Source organism: Lepisosteus oculatus, chromosome 17 (assembly GCF_040954835.1).
Source record: "Lepisosteus oculatus isolate fLepOcu1 chromosome 17, fLepOcu1.hap2, whole genome shotgun sequence".
NCBI lineage: Eukaryota > Metazoa > Chordata > Actinopteri > Semionotiformes > Lepisosteidae > Lepisosteus > Lepisosteus oculatus.
In genome coordinates this window covers 5,088,625-5,106,125 of record NC_090712.1, presented here as the reverse complement: position 1 = coordinate 5,106,125, position 17,501 = coordinate 5,088,625, and the positions used below count along the sequence as shown (strand labels likewise).

General features: G+C 43.3%; 1 protein-coding gene across 3 annotated transcripts in view; it reads right to left on the bottom strand.

Annotated features, from left to right (window-relative positions):
* Positions 1 to 15,324, bottom strand: part of disc1 (DISC1 scaffold protein) — a 71,656-nt gene extending 56,332 nt beyond the window's left edge. For 2 of the 3 annotated variants that reach the window (XR_001480297.2, XM_069179865.1), the window contains exons 1-4: positions 14,551 to 15,324; positions 8,772 to 9,736; positions 7,874 to 7,943; positions 863 to 1,016 (exon numbers count right to left, since the gene is read on the bottom strand). Coding sequence is in view for 2 of the 3 variants with exons in the window: in XM_069179865.1 (XP_069035966.1) it covers positions 863 to 1,016; positions 7,874 to 7,943; positions 8,772 to 9,736; positions 14,551 to 14,659 (1,298 nt within the window). In the remaining variant the exon portion in view is untranslated. Of the gene's footprint in view, positions 1 to 862; positions 1,017 to 7,873; positions 7,944 to 8,771; positions 9,737 to 11,546; positions 11,694 to 14,550 lie in introns of those variants that run through there. The other variant, XM_069179866.1, reaches the window with a different exon arrangement.
* Between the last annotated feature and the right edge of the window lie 2,177 nt (positions 15,325 to 17,501).

Sequence of the window (17,501 nt, the reverse complement as noted above, 5' to 3'; positions counted from 1 at the left end):
TATATCACTTTAATTAGTAAAATGTTTCATTCAAAAGCATGAGGCAGGCAACTTTTTTCCTTCAATTAAAAATCGGTCAGTGATGCTGTCACATGAATCACAGCCAGACGTGTCAGTGTCAGTACAAAAAATAACGGCACGCCAGTTTCGAGAGTTCTGATGTCTCCAAACAGTCAAGCCAGGACAAGGTCAGAAGTTGCATTAAACAAAACAAAAAGTCCTGAATTCTTATTCCACTGCAAAATTACACAAACCTATAGCAGAACGATCTCCTAAAATAAGAGAAAAGTTACCCTTAGTAATGACACTGGAAGGTAAGGTTGGAAAATCAAAAATATCCTTGGTTTGGTTTGTAAATTCTGGAAAAACACTTAACATCTGACTAGTTTTTGTTAGATTTTTGTGGGTGAGAACCCAGACCAGTGGTACTAAAAGAGGCAGCGAGGAGTTTAATGATCACTCTCCAGTGCGCTAAAGCTCACTTGACATTAGACAAAAGCCATCAAACAGCTACAGCAGAAGCTGTGCAATAACACATCTCAGCCTCTCTTGTGCAGAGTGCTTCATGATTTTTATGGTGACATTTGGAGTGGAAAGGGCACATGTTTCTTGTGGCACAAATTAAATAAAAAAAAACACTACAAATATCCACACTTTGCTGAAACACCTATAGTCAGTTTTGTCCATGTAAAAGGTTACATTACCTGACACGGGTGGGAACTGGTTTTAAACTAATGGCACACCATTTTGCGGGCAGGAGGGGTTGTTGATGTGGTGAACGTGTTGGATTCCTGACACGCTCAAAGACCTGACGCCGGTCTTGCGGTATTCAGGGTCTGAAGGCTCGTGGCCAGACACTCACCTGCAGACGGGGGTCACCTCCTGCAGTGCTCCCGTCACCTGATCCCGCAGCCGCTCCAGAAGACGGGACACTGCAGGGTGTCGGGAGGGAAGCTCAGCTGTCAGGGAGCTCTTCTCCCTGCGCAGTTCATCCAATTTGTTTCGAAACCTTTCGGCTAGAACGACAGCAAACCACCGTTTTAGTTTTGGTACCCGATAAACATTTTGCAACGGGCATTCTGAAACATAAATGTATTATAATGCGAGTGGGGCTTTATGGACCCCAGTTTTCAGATTTGTACATTCCAGGGGACTGTGCAGAAACAAGTCTGTAGAAGGTAAGGTCAATAATTTAGGTATTCTTACAGAACAAAACAAAATTCATACTCATTTCCCATCTTAAGTTACCGTTTCTGTGAGTCACAAAGCAACATAATAATATTTCTAATTCTAATAATTCTGGACACTCCACTCAAAGCACTTAAGAGGAGACAGGGACACCCCTCCACCTCCACCAGTGTGCAGCCCCACCTGGATGATGTGACGGCAGCTATAGTGCACCAGAACACTCCCCACACACCAGCTCTCAGTGGGTAGAGCAGAGTCATGAAGCCAGTTGAGAAATGGGGATTATTAGGAGGCCATGACTGGTAAAGGCCAAGGGAAAATCTGACCAGGACACCGGGGTTAACACCACATGAAATCACGAAAAGTATATGACGGAAACATTTCTTCTTCGATAACTGTCAAGTCAGCGTTAGTGTACTGGGCAGCGATGACTAAAAAAAGAAGTAAAATATTGATGGAATCTACCGCACGTCTTTGCAGTTCAATACAGACAAACGTGAGAAGATGAAGCATACAAAATGGGCGAGGTGGGCTCCTGTGTCACATGACACAAGTGGGTCCCATTCTCACGACGGGGGGGGGGGGCACCAACACCTTCCACAGCAGCCACTGAGGGATACTGGACTTCTGTCTGGAAGCAGAAAGTGCTCTGAAGGTTCTGCAGCGCTGGGAAAACAACACGTTGTGCCATTCCCTCAGAGGGCTGCTTTTCAACACAGATCTCCTTCCAAACAATAAGCTTCTGTCACATCAATGTGCTGTCAAATCTGTCATTGCCAGAAGACTCCTCACCAGCGCGTGCAGCCATGGATTACATAAAGGTCAAGTGGAAAAATGTCTATTCCACTACATCACTGCCACATTTTCTAAAGGTCAATTTGCAAACTAAAGCTTAAAAAAACAGTAATGCTGAAGTCAGCACGATCCTCCTTGCTCCTCCTCTGAACCTCACTTACTGTTGTAAGGCCTGAGCAACGTTTCACCCAAATACTAATTTAACATTTATTTTGCTCCTTTTTTGTAGGCCAACTTCAAATGTATTTTAAATGTTTTAAAAAAAAACAACTATGTATTTAGACCAAACTAGCTGCATTACGCTTATAAGGACAGAGGGACATTAATGAACATGCATACTTACAAAAAGTACACTGTGAGATGTGAAAACAGACCAAATGAAGCAGACTTTCCAAAAATATCTACGCGTGGGGAACGCAACTGCATGCTGTAACATCAAAGGCCTGCTGCTGTTCAGAGCTGACACACAAGGGGCAGAAGGTGGGCTGTGCAGTAGGTCATGACTCCATAGAAACTGACCCCTGCTGGGGTCTTACCAGTTTGGTAAATAGTGAAAGAGGCTGGTCTGAATAGGCTGAGGAAAAGGAAACAGCACACAGGCTGCGAAGAAGGAGGCACTTGTGAAAGGACTTACACAAAGCCATGGATTGGACAGACACTCAAACGCTGACGTGTGACAAGTGAACCACGCTGGAAAGAGGAACACGTGCAGTAGGGATCACCCGGCTGACTCCAAACTGCAGGCAGCTCTACGTGAAAGGCATCTGAGTAATACTCAAGCTTAACAGTTCATGAGCAAGACCTCATTCGGGATATTGTATTCAATTATGGACACTTAAGAGTTCTGAGAAGAGCAATAAACTGCTGCAAGAAACTTTCGGATTGCTTAGCTACTTCTGACTACTATCAACTACCACCTACAGCTGAATGTTGGTTTTTATGCACACTGTTGTTTACTACTGTATATTGTCAATTGTATATTATTTTTTATTTTGGATGTTGTATCATATTGATTACTGTCTCTTCATACTACTCGCCTACTGTTATTAGTTATTGCAGTCTTGACCTATCTGTACATTGTGAGAAAGAGTTCCAATGCCGTGGTCAAAAAAGGCAAATATACTTTGAACTGCACTGAAGAAAGGATGAAGGGGGCTTGAACAGCCTTCTCCTATCATCTCTCTTTCGTACTTAAGTCCTGAAGAAGAAAGGGGGATGGGCAGATGGAGGCCGAGAGATGCTTCACTTTGCTCCTGATTTACTGTATATTTACATAGCTTCAGGTCTGCTACATGTAATCCCCATTCACACTGGAAACATACTATATTGTGTACTTCACTGTTTTGACCTGGTACCCATTTCCCATATAATTAACTTGCATTCTTTTTAATTTTTCTAAAACAGGCTTCCAGGAATGACTGCTTTTGTCAAACCCAGCCTGACTGCTGATAAATGAAATCATAGGATCCACTTGCACAACAAAGCAGGCAATTCTCATTCCTTGTCAACAGCTTGGGCTCAGCAAATCCCAAGACGCCCTCTGTCGAAAGGAAGACGCTTCAAGAGGAGACATCAGAACATCCTTGTCAGAGCTCCCTCTACTGGTCCTGGCTGAGCTCAGCCCCCTTCCAAGAGCGCACAGGAGAATCCACGTCTCAGAGACAGAAGCTGTCAGAAGAGCATTATTTATTTAAGGCCTCGGTCTCAGAGGAACAAGCTATAGAGCCTTGGGCTTAAAAAGATCCTCATTCCAGGGAAAGGTCAGAGTCACGATTCAATGTTAGCTGCAGAAAACTCAGAAAAAAAAAACTCAAATGCATTGTAGGCAAATGTGTTCAGAAACAGCACTGAAGAAAGGAGTTATTTTTCACAATAAAAGCTATCCATCCAAATATGTCATATTTTCTGTAACTTAGCATAGATACCAGAAGGAGCTATCGAATTTTAAATTTAATTACTTTAAAAGTGCATTACTTTAATGACATCTTTTACAAATGTGTAAAGTATTTAGTAATCATTAAGTAACTAAGGAGTGATTCAGTACTTCATTTATTGGCTGATTCAAAGTCCTGGATTGGCATGGAATCCCACCACTGCCAGCTGCTTCTATGAAGACTCCTTAGGGCGGTGGCTCTGTGGCTAAGGATCTCGCTGCCTGCAGAGGAATCCTACTCTGTTGGGCCCCTGAGCAAGGCCCTTAACCCCAGCTGCTCCAGGGGTGCCGTATAAATGGCGGACCCTGCACTCTGACCCCAAGCTTCTCTCTCCTCGTCTGTGTGTCTCATGGAGAGCAGGCGAAAAGACAAATTCCCAATGCAAGAAATTATATATGGCTAATAAAGTGATCTTATGTTCTCTTAATTAATAAGATGGAGATTTCCCCTGCTTCAATGTGTCTTTACAGCCGACAGGCACAAAAAAAGCAATACCACAAGCTGCCAGTGGAGGGCCCCAGTAACCGCTACGACAGTACGTCCTTTTATATCAATACAGCCGCAAACATAGCTTGTTGAAAGTTGAAAGTTTTCTCTTCTTAATGTCAAGAAGCTGAATGTAAAAATTGAAGAATGATCTAGGAAAGAAATCGCTCATGATATCCGGAATTCAATTAAAGTGGCCGGAACAGTAACTAGCAGATTCTAGGATCTGAACTTGGAAGCAATGACATAGTACAGACAAAAAAGAAAAAGACTTTTGCTTTCAAACACAGCACAAATAATACCATAGGAAACTCCAGAATGTTTTTTCTGCAGTGAGTTGTCAGCAGAACGGGGATATTTTTAGCAACAGGCAGGCTAGTATCCTGCCAAGCTGAGAGGCTCTTGAATGCCCGTGCCCATTATGTCTGTTTCTGTGCCACAATGGCACCATTCACAGACAATATGATACCACTTCTCTGCAGCCGATATCCTGAAAAAAAAAGTTCTGCATTTTTTTTTAACTTCTCAGATCTTCTGGTCTTTTGCCTACTCTAGACTTCTGCTAATCGGCATCAATAAGACCAGACAGAAGGACAGAGCAAGAGATGAAAACCCCAAACAGTGAAGTTCAACCTGGCCAGAGGGTGGTTTATCTGTGGACAGTGAGGACCAGGAGACATCAGTCTTCATTTCTCCTGAGACTAGACAGTGACACTTTGGAGCCATACAATGATGCACGCAATAAAAATTTATTATATTTTAGAAAAAAATGACAAACAAAATGTCCTATTCAGTTAAAAGAAGCAACCTCCCTTGAGTTCAACTGATAAACGTCTTCCATCCTCACTATTGCTATCAGTCTGTACAGCATGTGCTGACAGCAGTGGTCAAATTCACCTTTAATTCTGTACCCTCAGAACTGTGTGGTCCTCCACTTGCTTCTGTTACATGATAAAACTACTTCTGGTGAACTTCAGCCATGAGCTCTTTGCTCTGCCTTGTGCTCCAGGGAAACTGACACAATGCAACATCACTTTATAAATTAAATAATCTCTAGTAGAATAAACACTAAGAGCTTAAAAAACGAAAAACAAAAATAAAAAATGAACAGAATGGAAATCCTATTTATTCTTCACAAGAAAACTGACGCATTGTATTTTGATTCTTCTTTTTGTAAATATACTATTTTACATTACAAAGTCTATTTATCATTTGGTGAATCATTGTGAACCCAAAATCAAAACAATGCTAAATCTTTTCAGTCGCACACTGTCTTGTTTATTTACAACCTCTGGGAACAGCAGACAGACCCACCTTTGTCATTGATGTCATTGTCTTTCTCACTGCCATTGAAGTAAATAATTTCCTTGACTTCAGTTTTATTAATAATAAGCATTCACATGTCCATGCTATTCAGGTAGTGACATCAGATTATACCAGCTTTATCACACTTTTTAACAATGACAAAGAAAATATAAAAGCCTAGTCTTGTTCTTTGAAATATAATTGAAATAAAGCAACCAAAGGTTAAGCTCACAGTTTAACAATGTAAAACAAAAAAAGAGTAAAAAATGAGTGGAATAAGATTCAACAATGAGGAAAATTGAAAATAGCTGTACTTAAACTACTTATACATTTAAAAGAACAGAAAATTTGATATTTCTTCCTTAAATCACCTACAGGCAGAGCAGTGATTCAAGCCAACACTTTAAGCAAAGCTCTGCAGGAAGAGGAAATCTCAGTCCACTTGAGTACTTACCAGGCGCAAGCTCATGTTCCCACAATACAAAGCATTGAAGGCCCTAATCAGCTAAGAGCCCTTGATGAAAAACACAAAAGCCTGGGGATTAAAAGTTTGAAATGCAAGAACTATTTGCATGTAAAAAGTGTTTTAAAAGTTGTTGGAGCGCTTTGCCCTTGCTGGTTCATGCAGCATTACTGTAACATTCTGATTCCTCCCCTTCTCTTTTCCACACACACACAATTTGGGAGGACAAAAGTTTAAAACTAAACCTTTAAGTCGCTCTCCTCTGGCTTGTGGAAGGAGAGGAACGGAAGGGGAGTTCTTAAACAACAACACAACCAAAAGGCCTGTGCATACAGTAGCAGGACAGGTGCAAGAGAGCAGGAAGAGGAGGAGACAACTGGCTGTGCTCCCATTTTAAAACCAATCAGAACAGCAGGCTCCACGCAGAGACAGGAAGTGACTGTCTGACTCCGTTACGAGCAGCCAGAGAAAGGTCTCCGGACCTTATAGGAGCCAGCTACGTCTGCATTTCTCCAGCAGAAGGGAAAAGCCTCCAAGACGAGCAAGGAAAGGAAGCTGCCATCTTCTGAGAAGACAATATTTAAAGACTCGTTTTAAAGAACTTCACATCTATCACAGCAGAAACTTCAAACTATGTGTAAGGAATCCAAGAGAGGAAGTAGAAGGATCCTATGCAGACGAGAGAGAGTAGAGGCAGCACAGGTGTTCAATCCAAATCGTCTGACGAGTTTGTGGTCAAAGAGCAAACTAAGTCCAAACTAAGTCCAATGCAAATTAAGTCCGTCCAGCTCGAATGCAAGAAATTATATAGGGCTCATAAAGTGATGTGATGTTAGTTATGTTAAAGCCAAAAGAGGTCTTTCAAAAAAGGGAGAGATAGGACAGCGGGGGTGATTAGTCAGTTGCTGAAACAGGTTAGCTCGTTTGTAGGTAGATCTCTGATAACTGGCGGTCAGGACACTATGCATGTATACTATACATTTATTCTATGTATTCAACACTACCTTCAACACAATCCCCAACAACAGTCAGTGATGGTAGCAGTCACACATCATTTAAGGCAGTAAAGACTGCTGGACCAAAACTGCCCAATAGAAGACAGGCTTCAAGTCTATTTCAACCTCCTAATGCAAGGATTATACAGAATGGGTTATAGGTGTGCCACATTTCTGTGTGTAAATTGTTCTCCACTGTTTTGTTTTTCTCAAAGGACTGGTGCTTTCCTGCTGTCTGAAATCCTCTGAATTCACTTGAGATGCACCAAAAGCAATAGGTTTTGAAGTAAATTGCCAGAATGAGTGCAACTTCAACAGGCACAAATACATTATTTCCTCTCTGGATTTCACAGTTTTAGCTGCAAAAGTCAAATTCATACTGTAGGGGAACACATGTCCTGTCACTGCTTGGGATTTTAGAAGGCTGACACTATTAAGCATTACTGGATTCGGACAATATACCCATTTTTCTTTTGCAAGTGCATTTACTGAGCTTTACTTTACTGAGTCACGTTCAGTATACGCAAAAGCTCATTTTAACATCAAATCAAGTTCATTCTACTGCACAATGCAATTTAACCACACTGAAACAGTGTCGTTGTTTCAGTTACAAAACAGAAACAAACCAAAGCTGATCAGAGACTTCTTTATAATAACAGTTTCCAACTTGTCTCAGAATTAAATGTTCTTTTGTTCAATAACCTTACCTCTGTCATAGTCATCCTCTAGTATGGCATTTTCCTGAAGTCTTTTGAGCTTTAGTATCATAGATTCAATCTAAAGACAAAATAAATGGGAAAAATGTTAAACATTTCATTTTTTAAATGTTCAAATAAACACATTGCAGAAGTCAGTCTCAAGAAAGCAATACAAAGAGAAATAGTAATCCATGTGTGATAACTGCATGTGATCTCCAGGTCAATAATTAAAGTCAAGGTATGAGGTATGTAGGTGAAAGAAAGTTTCCAAATCAGGTAAGACAATGAAGCACAAAGGTTCTGCACATAACAATGTTGTATTTTTACAAAGACTTCAACTAGGGAACCTATCGGCCTTTCTTTAAAAAAAAATCTGTTATCACCCATTATTATTGTTCATCTCACCCAGTTTGGAATAGCCAATTAGTGCATACATTTCTCATGTTTCCATCCCTGGCTACGAACCCTGTGACTGCACACAGGGGAGAATGAGGAAGTGCAGGCAGACTCCTCCCATCCACCCGACTTCCAGCCAACCGATTTCTAGCACATCACAAATCCCCTACCACTGCAGGAGCGCTGAATGGAGGAGAGGCGCTGCTCTCATTGACAGCAGCACCCGTCTTTTAACACTTCACCACAGGCAGTCCACACGGGGTCTCTGCAACTGATAGCTGAGATGGGCCCCGGGGCACCTATTCCCACCCTGACCCTGGTGGCACTCACCCCACTTGGCAAGTCACTCGGGGAACCCCAATCACACTGAATGAGTGAGCCGACCCAGACTCGAACCCTTGATCAGAGAGCTCCATCCAGGTCTTGCTCCGGCAAGCACTCTTAATGACGGAGCCACCAGAGAGTCCCCACCACCCCACCCCAACCCTCCTCTTCCCATCAGTTTACTAACCTTTATGTTGGTCCGGTTGCCCTGGAGACAGTCCTGCAGGACCGCTTCGTACTTCTTCATGAGCGCATCCCAGCCGTGGTCCGAGCAGGGCGTGCTGCTCTCGTAGCCCGAGGTGACCGAGGAGCCGGCCGACGCAGCGTCCGAGGAATCCGCCGACAGGCAAGACGTGGCTTCAGTGTCCAGGGAGATGGAGTCCGAGTCCCGGAGACTCTCTTTCATGCCAGCCCTGGTCTCCTGAGAGCCCCCCTCACTCCGTCTCTTCTCCCAAGACGGGCCCTCCCCGTCCCTCCACAGCTCGGCACAGAGGAAGTCCTCCTTGTTCCGCCCTGGGGACACGGATCCGCCTTCGATTTGGCCTCCCGTCGCCTCTGCTGTGCTGGGGAGGCGCCCGCTCTCCTCCAAGGGCTCGCTCACGGAGTCCGGCCCGCGACTCGAGATCAGCGAGAGCCGGATGAAACTGAAGCTGGAACTGAAGGGCTCCCCGGGTGGACCCAGAAACTCCTCCGCACCGCTCAGACGGCTGGACCCTTCTTCCAGCTCCCGATCGCTCTCGGGCTTCTTCCGGTTGCTCCCTGGCGCTGAAGCGCTTTCCTCCTGAGGAAGGTCTGCGGCGAAGCACCTTCCATAGCCGAGGCCTGGGCCCCCCTGGTCGGCTTTCGAAAGCTGGCGCCTACGTGGCGATTCGTGTACCACTAAGCACGACTGGGAACTCGGGCTGTCGGAACAGAACGGGCCGGAAACATGGTGTTGACCGGAGCTGGGCTTTGGGGTCTCTGCTGCGACACTGCACCCCGAATCGGCCCTGTGAACCTCCCCGTTTTTCGCAGGTCGTTGACAAGGCCTTTTGCTGACCATCTCAGCGGGGAGCCCCCGCTGCTCCTGCAGCCCACCTCTCATGTACCCTGGCCTCCTGTAAAGCTTTTTCCTCCGAGAGCTGCTTCCTCTGGGCAGCAGAACCGGGTCACCTGGCGAAAAGATGGAACAAAGATCAGCCGGGGTTTCAAATCCACTAGAATCTGAAACAACTGCAGATTCTCTCCAGCGCAAAGCCCAAACAGAAACACCTCCACTCTCATGCGCGACACCAGGCGTACCATGAATAACTGGCACCAAAACTGTTCCCAACTCGAGGAAGCGCTCCAGATGTGCTGTAGTAATTGCAGGGCCCAGGCAAGGAGCACAGCTGTTGTGAATTACAGCATTCAGCCCTGCAGTTCTTCCTGTTGTCTCAATCATCTCTCTGTTCCACAGCACCAATATATCAAACATGGCTTCAACGCATGAATGCGCTTTAATTCTGTTATTACAGGGACATTAAAATGCATTTTATCTGAGAAGGCAATTATTTTGTGGGACTAATTTTTTACGTATATCTAAATCATAACTCTGGGCCTCGATCGACATTTACATCCACGCAAATTAATAACCGGAACCCATAGAATATGGGTATATTTTTATTCCATCAGCATCCTACACTGCCTTCCAACGGCCGTCAAGGGTGTCTTTGTCTCCCCATCTTTTCCAATGGCACACTGTATCATGTGACACAAAAGATGCCACTAACTTGCCCACACAGGCAAAATACTGATACATTCTAAACCAAGACCAGGGGAAAAAAACACTGGTGACATTCAAGGCCCTGAATCCATGCTAAAGTCATGTCAGGAGCCAAAATAAACTGAATGTCAGTATAAACTCAGCATGTCAAATCCCTAGGTTTAGTCCTAACTTCTCATTATTGCATAAAAACAATCGAAGGACAAAGCCTTAATTTTCAGATCAAAATTAAATGTATAAACCACACACTTAGGTATGGAGTAAATTCCTCAGATGTGATTTAAAATTAGATTCATTTCATTTCTTACCATTGCAGACATTTAGTCTGGCAATTATATTGGACAATTAAGAACCCTAAGCATTAAGAGCCATAAACCACTAAACATTAGCAAGAATCAAGACATGTGTTACTCATACCATCCTTCGCATTTAAACCACCTGTTGTAGTGCTGAATTATTACTTATATTCAAATAATCATTTGTGTGCAATGTAATTTATGGAACTCACTCCATTCTCTTAAAGTAGTAAAATCATGTAAGTCGAGAGGGTGTAACACAACTATTTTCTATAGAAGAACAATCAGACACAAATGAAAGCTAGAACAACATGTTTTATCTAGAGATTGGAGGCTCAGGTTTCATAGCTCTGTCTAAAGCTTACTCCCTGGGCTAGAATGCATTAAACCCTAAATGACATGTGAGACAAGAGAGGGCCAGTGTCAAAAGAGAACTGTCTTGGACCAGGATCCAGTTACACATTCCCCATATGTCAGAGAAATTGTGTCGCTTTGTTCTGCAGAAATAGTTTTCCAGTTCAGGACATCAGACCAGCACTACACAAGAGTCCTTCTTGCTTTCAGAGCAGGAAGGAAACTGTTAAAAGAATCTATTGTGAAGCACATGAAGCAGGCTACATCACTCAGCTTGCATTTACGTATTTGCGGTAAACTATGTGGTATCAAAATCGGGATGTATCAAAGTTCCCTGCACTACAAAATAGCACCACAGAACGGCCAGACTCATGTTTTTGCTTGACACTGAAGCTTGACGCTCACTAAAGTCTATATTATTTACACTCCAGGCACTATTTAAAAAAGCAGTAAGCAAAATACGTAACATTTTAAGCCAAGAAAGGAAACAAAATGCCCTTTTAAATTAAGTCCCCCCTCATTCACCAACTTGTAACTCTTATCTCTTTGAATAGAGCTCCATATTTACCTCAAGGATTAAAGGAGGAAATTCCAGGATCCCTGCTGTTTGACAGAAGGTTTGAGAAGACCCCTTGAAAATGGTTTGTTCACACAGCAAACAAATGGTGTTCTGCCACAACTGGCTGTTAAACCATCCACCACACAAGCAACGCAATTTTAGACCAGGACTTTTGCAGAAAAGGAAGTGAAATTGGCATTTCTCAACCTTCATCTGGCTGTATCCTGTGCAAGAAGAAGCTGTGAATCATGGGGTGAAGTATTGGTACAGAGGCTCTTGTCTGGGCCTTGAGAGAATGAAATCTAAGGTAGAAATATAATAATACAGCTCTAATGACCCCATTGCCAGGCTTGAATCCTGTCCACAGTCACTGTAAGCAGCATGAGACACCTCTAAGGCAAAAGAATCTGCTTGTCTGCTTATTTCGCTTCTGTGTTAAAATGGAATTAACCAAATTTCATGTCGCTATATTTCAAACTTTTCTAAAAATTCTCAGGAATACATCCTAAAACCCAGCAAGTGAGGCTCAACCTCATTTCCCTTTGGAGACCCTCAGATGCAAATGGACAAGACCCTGTCTACCAATATGCAGTTACAGAGTGATAAGATGATCACAGAAGTCTGTCCGAGCCTGACCGGAGTGCAGCACATATCTCCATAGACTACCTAATTTTTTAATTTTTTAAAGCGGGGTTTCTATATTAAACCCTGTAATTTACTTTCATCGACTGGGCCTCAGCACAGCACAGCAAAAACGCCTCAGCACAGAAAGTTATACAGAAAACATCCTGTTAAGTCATGTGGAAACACAAAGCTATCACAAGCACGTTGCCTGTAGGCATAAATAAATAAATGAGAAAATTCAAAATCTTTTCTAAGAAGAAGTGCAACAGAAAAGGGGTATTTTAAGAAAGTAAGAATTTAACAAGAAATAAGGAAGTCCAATACCAGTAACTGAAACAAAAGCGATTCTCCTCCATAATCATTTTTAATCTCTAGGCTGCTCAGGCAACAAAACATGACTAATGGCCTTTGAACAGAAATAAAAATGTCAAAACTAGTAAGATACAGCAGACGACAGTGACGAAAGGCCTTCATAATACAGTTTTTACATTTCTTTGCTTTTTAAAAAGCATAAATGAAAGACAGACTAAGATTAATGGCAAACCGATACAGCATAAAACGCAAATAAACAAATCATTTTTTTTTCCTGTGGAGGAATTATTCTACATCACCTTTAATTTCGTTTTTTAACCAGCAGAAAACCATTCATAGCTTCTAAGAACAATATTACAGACTATTTTAATGTTTCTGTTTCTGTTTTCTGTAATAAAGGCACAACATCACAACTTGAGGTACAGAGTACTCTATTTGACTTCTGTTGTCTCTCCACAATATTTTTTTTCTCTATTAACAATAATCTCCCTTCAGATAATTCCAAAATACAGAATGCTATGTAAAACTGCCTCTATCGGATTTTCTGCCTGTGAAAATGCAGACCCCAAAACTGTAAGATTACAAAGCTAAAAAAACTGATAAAGAGAATTCAAAATGTACAGAATTCAAATTCTTTTTGTCAGATTAATGTGAAGTGTCTACTTATGCTACATACTGCAGATTCACTGCTCAGACTCATACAGTATGTATGTCAGCGAGAACTTGAAAAACAAGCTCCACACATGATCAAACTTCAAAGACTTTATTAACGGTCATCTGAAAAACCTTGTTTTTCGTGTGCTTGCTTTATGTGCTCACTAGTTTCAGGTTTACTAGAAATATGGCTTCCCTTGTTGGAAAATCGTGTCATTCAGGCCAATGACGTTTGGATTAATATAGACTGGTTTTATGTTAAGAGACGACTTTATGCATAAATAAATACACAAACAATTCTGACATTAGCACCGGGGCCTTCGTTTGTTTTTAAACTAGCAAGTAGCATCTATGTTTATTCAACAACAATAGAAAACATCTCTGATCTTGAAGACGGGGGTAAACTTTTCAGGCTGTCTTGGAAAAGCGCACACAGTATCTGCATCAGGGTTGAGGACTCGAGTTCCCTGTGATATGACGAGTTGGGAAAGCTGATTGGACTGAACGTCGGACACGCAGCTTTGCTGTGCTGTAACATCTCAAATTCAACTTTGTCCTCAGATCTGCGTTCTGTGCGTGCGTGTCATTCAGGAGACACGTCTAAAATGCTTGCTTGCCCGTACTACAGTTAAAAACTGTAGAAATGCGACGATCACAGATTAATTCACAATTCTAATGTAAATCCCTGCAGTGTGAATTTTCAGATTATTAAAAAAAAAGTTAGCCTAACGTCCGATCATCTACAAATTTGAATTAAACAGCAGTCATGGGAAATTTCATTTTTTTAACCAGGGCTAGATGTGTTACTTTAAAACCTAAGGGCAGTCAGAGGTTTTATAAACGCATTGCGTGACTTCCTAAAATATCATATATTGTGTTACATGTTTCAGCATTTCAAAAAACATTTTGGGTCATGCCGTTTTTGTGCTCATCACGCGCGATTAATTTCCCCAAAAAAACTCCTTGCAAACTTGCAGTTCACAGAACTCGGCTGACGTTTCGCTCAAAAGTTGGCCGCAGTGCAATTTCTTGTAACGAATCTGGCTCAGGCGGGTAGTGGTAACTGTGATCACAAAACAGATGCAAAAATAAATAAACATTTGGATACAACTGAAACCAACCAACACTATGAATAGATGTGAAAATGTTTTCAGGGGCGTTTGTGTTTATCAATCGAACTCGCAACATTGTTCAAATCCGAGTTTTTACAGCTTCAAAAACCGGTGCGGACATTGAATTGTAAAACAAAACTACAGTATTTTACAGTTATCGAACCGCAAACTATTAACGTTCAAAGAAGATATAACATAAGAGAAGAACATGCATAAAACACCGATGATGTCAATCGTGTTTAATAAAGCGCAACGCAGTTGAACAGATTTAGACCTCGCAACGCTTTATAGTAAATAACGCCAATAATTACCTGGCCTGAACCCAGCATGGTGCCGGTGGCTGACGTGCGTGATGCTGTCAGTGTCAGAGATCGGCATGGAGGGGACTTCGCCCCCTACCTTCACCATCCCGGTAAACATTTTTTTTGCAAGGAGCAAAAAAACAAAACAAAACAACAAAAGCTGTTATGTTTCCAGAAACGATGAACGGGTGAAAACGGACATCTTTCCAGTCTGCCTAGGAATTCCCTTCTCTGGCGGAGCTCTGCAGAAAGAAAATCACACTGAAGTCATTTCCGCTCGGGAAAGTGTTTCCCCTAAAAATAAAATTCCAAGACTCGCACCGCTTCCTGCGCGTTTTGTGTCCCCTGTGTGGCCTGCGTTAAAAGAAGACGCCGGCGTGTCTTTAGTGTGTTTCGTCTTCAGCCTGCAGCTCACTAACAGCACTGCCCTTAAACCAGGCAAAATCCCAGGCAGCGCTTGATGACAATTCCTGCCACTTCCCAGTGGGAAGAATAACATTCGCCAGTTTGATTTTGTTTTTACGGAGCGCGGCGCAATCTTCCAAGGGTTACGCAGAAAAAAAAGGCTCGGCGCTTTCTGTTCCGTGCTAACATTTTCTGCCGTCGTATTCCAGATACAGCCCGCGGCGCTTTATGCCGTTATGCGCTCCATTGTGAAGCCCAGGAGTTTCCTCTGGCCGTGAGATGAAATCCGAAACCGCACGCAGTGCCGGAGCCGCCTCCTTCGGCTCTGGGGTGACTGGGAAGCGCTAGCTGGATGTGCAAACGAGTTAAACAACGAAATTATGTTGGGACGCCACTTAAATGGTCACCATTCATTCTGAATATCAAAAGCGGGTGTTTTTTTCCCGTTAAAGACTAAACTGTATTGCATTTGGAAAATGTGTCAAATGGTGTCGATGGACATGAAGGCGGTGGTCTTCCTGTTGGGCAGGAATTTCCAATCCCCCCTATGATGTGTGTCCACCCCCCTTCTAAGATAGTTTGGCCTACAAAAACATCCCACAGGACTTTAAACAATCTCTCCTCGATTTGCGAACCCTTATTTCTCGGTGCACAGCCCCCAGAAGGTGATGGGTTTCCGATGAACAGATCCAGGCGAGACGGACGTTGTGTCAGACACCCTCAGCGAGCTTTGCTTTCCATCTGCCAGGCGGTCCAGGCGTTTCCATTTCCGACGTCACACCTGTGCGCAGGTAGTTCTGAAACACAGAATCTGGTACAGAGTTGATTCTAATTAAGACATGAGAGGTTTTCAAAAGTCCCACTGGACCTTTTCACGTCCATCCACCCATGTTCTAGCCCCTTGCTCCTGCTGAGGGTTGCTGTGATGACTGGCCGAGCAGGGCAGCCCAGAATTTCCTTTCCTTTCCCCGGCAACAGTCTCCAAGTCCTCTTGCGGGACTCTCAGGAGCTCCCAGACCAGCTGAGAGAACCCTCCCCCCCCAGCCTGTCCTGGGTCCACCCTGGGTCCTCACCAGATGCCCAGCCCTTCTCAACTGACTCCTCTCGATCCAGAGGAGCAGCAACTCCACTCCAACGTCCTCAACTCTGTGAAACAGACTAAAGTAACTGTTTTTTAAATACTCCATTGCCCCCAAATGGAAAACTGAAATCGACTAGACTGCAACTGTTCATTTACAGTATATAGCTGACCCTTTTATCCAAAGGTACTGTGGAGATGGCCTTGTGTGTAAGGACCCTTATATAATTAATAATAATATCTTCTTAGACTTATATAGCGCTCTTCTGGACACTCCACTCAAAGTGCTTTACAGGTAATGGGGATCCCCTCCATCACCACCAATGTGCAGCCCCACCTGGATGATGACAGCAGCCATAGTGCACCAGAACACTCACCACACACCAGCTCTCAGTGGGGAGGAGAGCAGAGTAATGAAGCCAGTTCAGAGATGGGGGTTATTAGGAGGCCATGATTGATACGGGCCAATGGGAAATTTATCCAGGATACACCCCTACTCTTTTCGAGAAGCACCCTGGGATTTTTAATGACCACAGAGAGTCATGACCTTGGTTTTACGTCTCATCCAAAGGACGGAGCCTTTTTACAGTATAGTGTCCCCGTCACTACACTGGGGCATTAGGACCCACACAGGCTGCAGGGTGAGTGCTCCCTGCTGGCCCTACTAACACCTCTTCCAGCGGCAGCCTCAGCTTCTCCCAGGAGGGCTCCTATGCCGGTTACTGACCAGGCTCACACCTGCTGAGCTCCACTGGGTTGCCAGTTGTGAGTTACAGTATACAGTATGAGCAAGACTTCAGTGTTTGCAAGTTGCAGAGGTTAGGCGCTCAAGTGCTGGTGGCAGAGCAGGTGCTCAGTGCTCAGACATGAGAGGTATGTGCTGCCCTGTGATGATGCACTTCACACATGTAAGCAGAATCGAGTTTTACAAATAAGAATGACCTGATAAAAGCAGAGGGAAAGCATAAGAAATTGTTCCCAAAGTGTTGCCTTGGGTTTGATCATTTCTAGTGAAACACAAACTGCAAAACCCCTTCCTCTCTTAAGAATTAAAATAATTTGATAAGGTAAAAACATGTGAAAGCCTAACTTATAATGTTTTTTCTTACCTTTTGCTACCAAACACCACCACATATCTTAGTATATTAATAGTATATCAATGTATCAGTACTGCAGTTAACAGAGCCCCTCTAACAGGAGATGAAAAGACATTGCTTGTGCAGCGCTGTCTCTAATGTGCTCTTCCAGGCAGCCAGAGCCAAAAGGAATGCCCGGGCCATTTTGTGGCGAAACGGAGCTTTGCTTGGAAGTCTACTGTATGGTCGCAGTGTCGGGGTGGGGGACGTATCCACTCCGCCGAACTGTAATTCAAGTTCTTTCATGCTGCTTCTAAACAGAGGTGCACTTGTTCCCCGTCTCCTCTCCTGTCTCGGTAGACATGAACTCTCTGTGAGAGAGCATCGCCTTTTAAACCAAG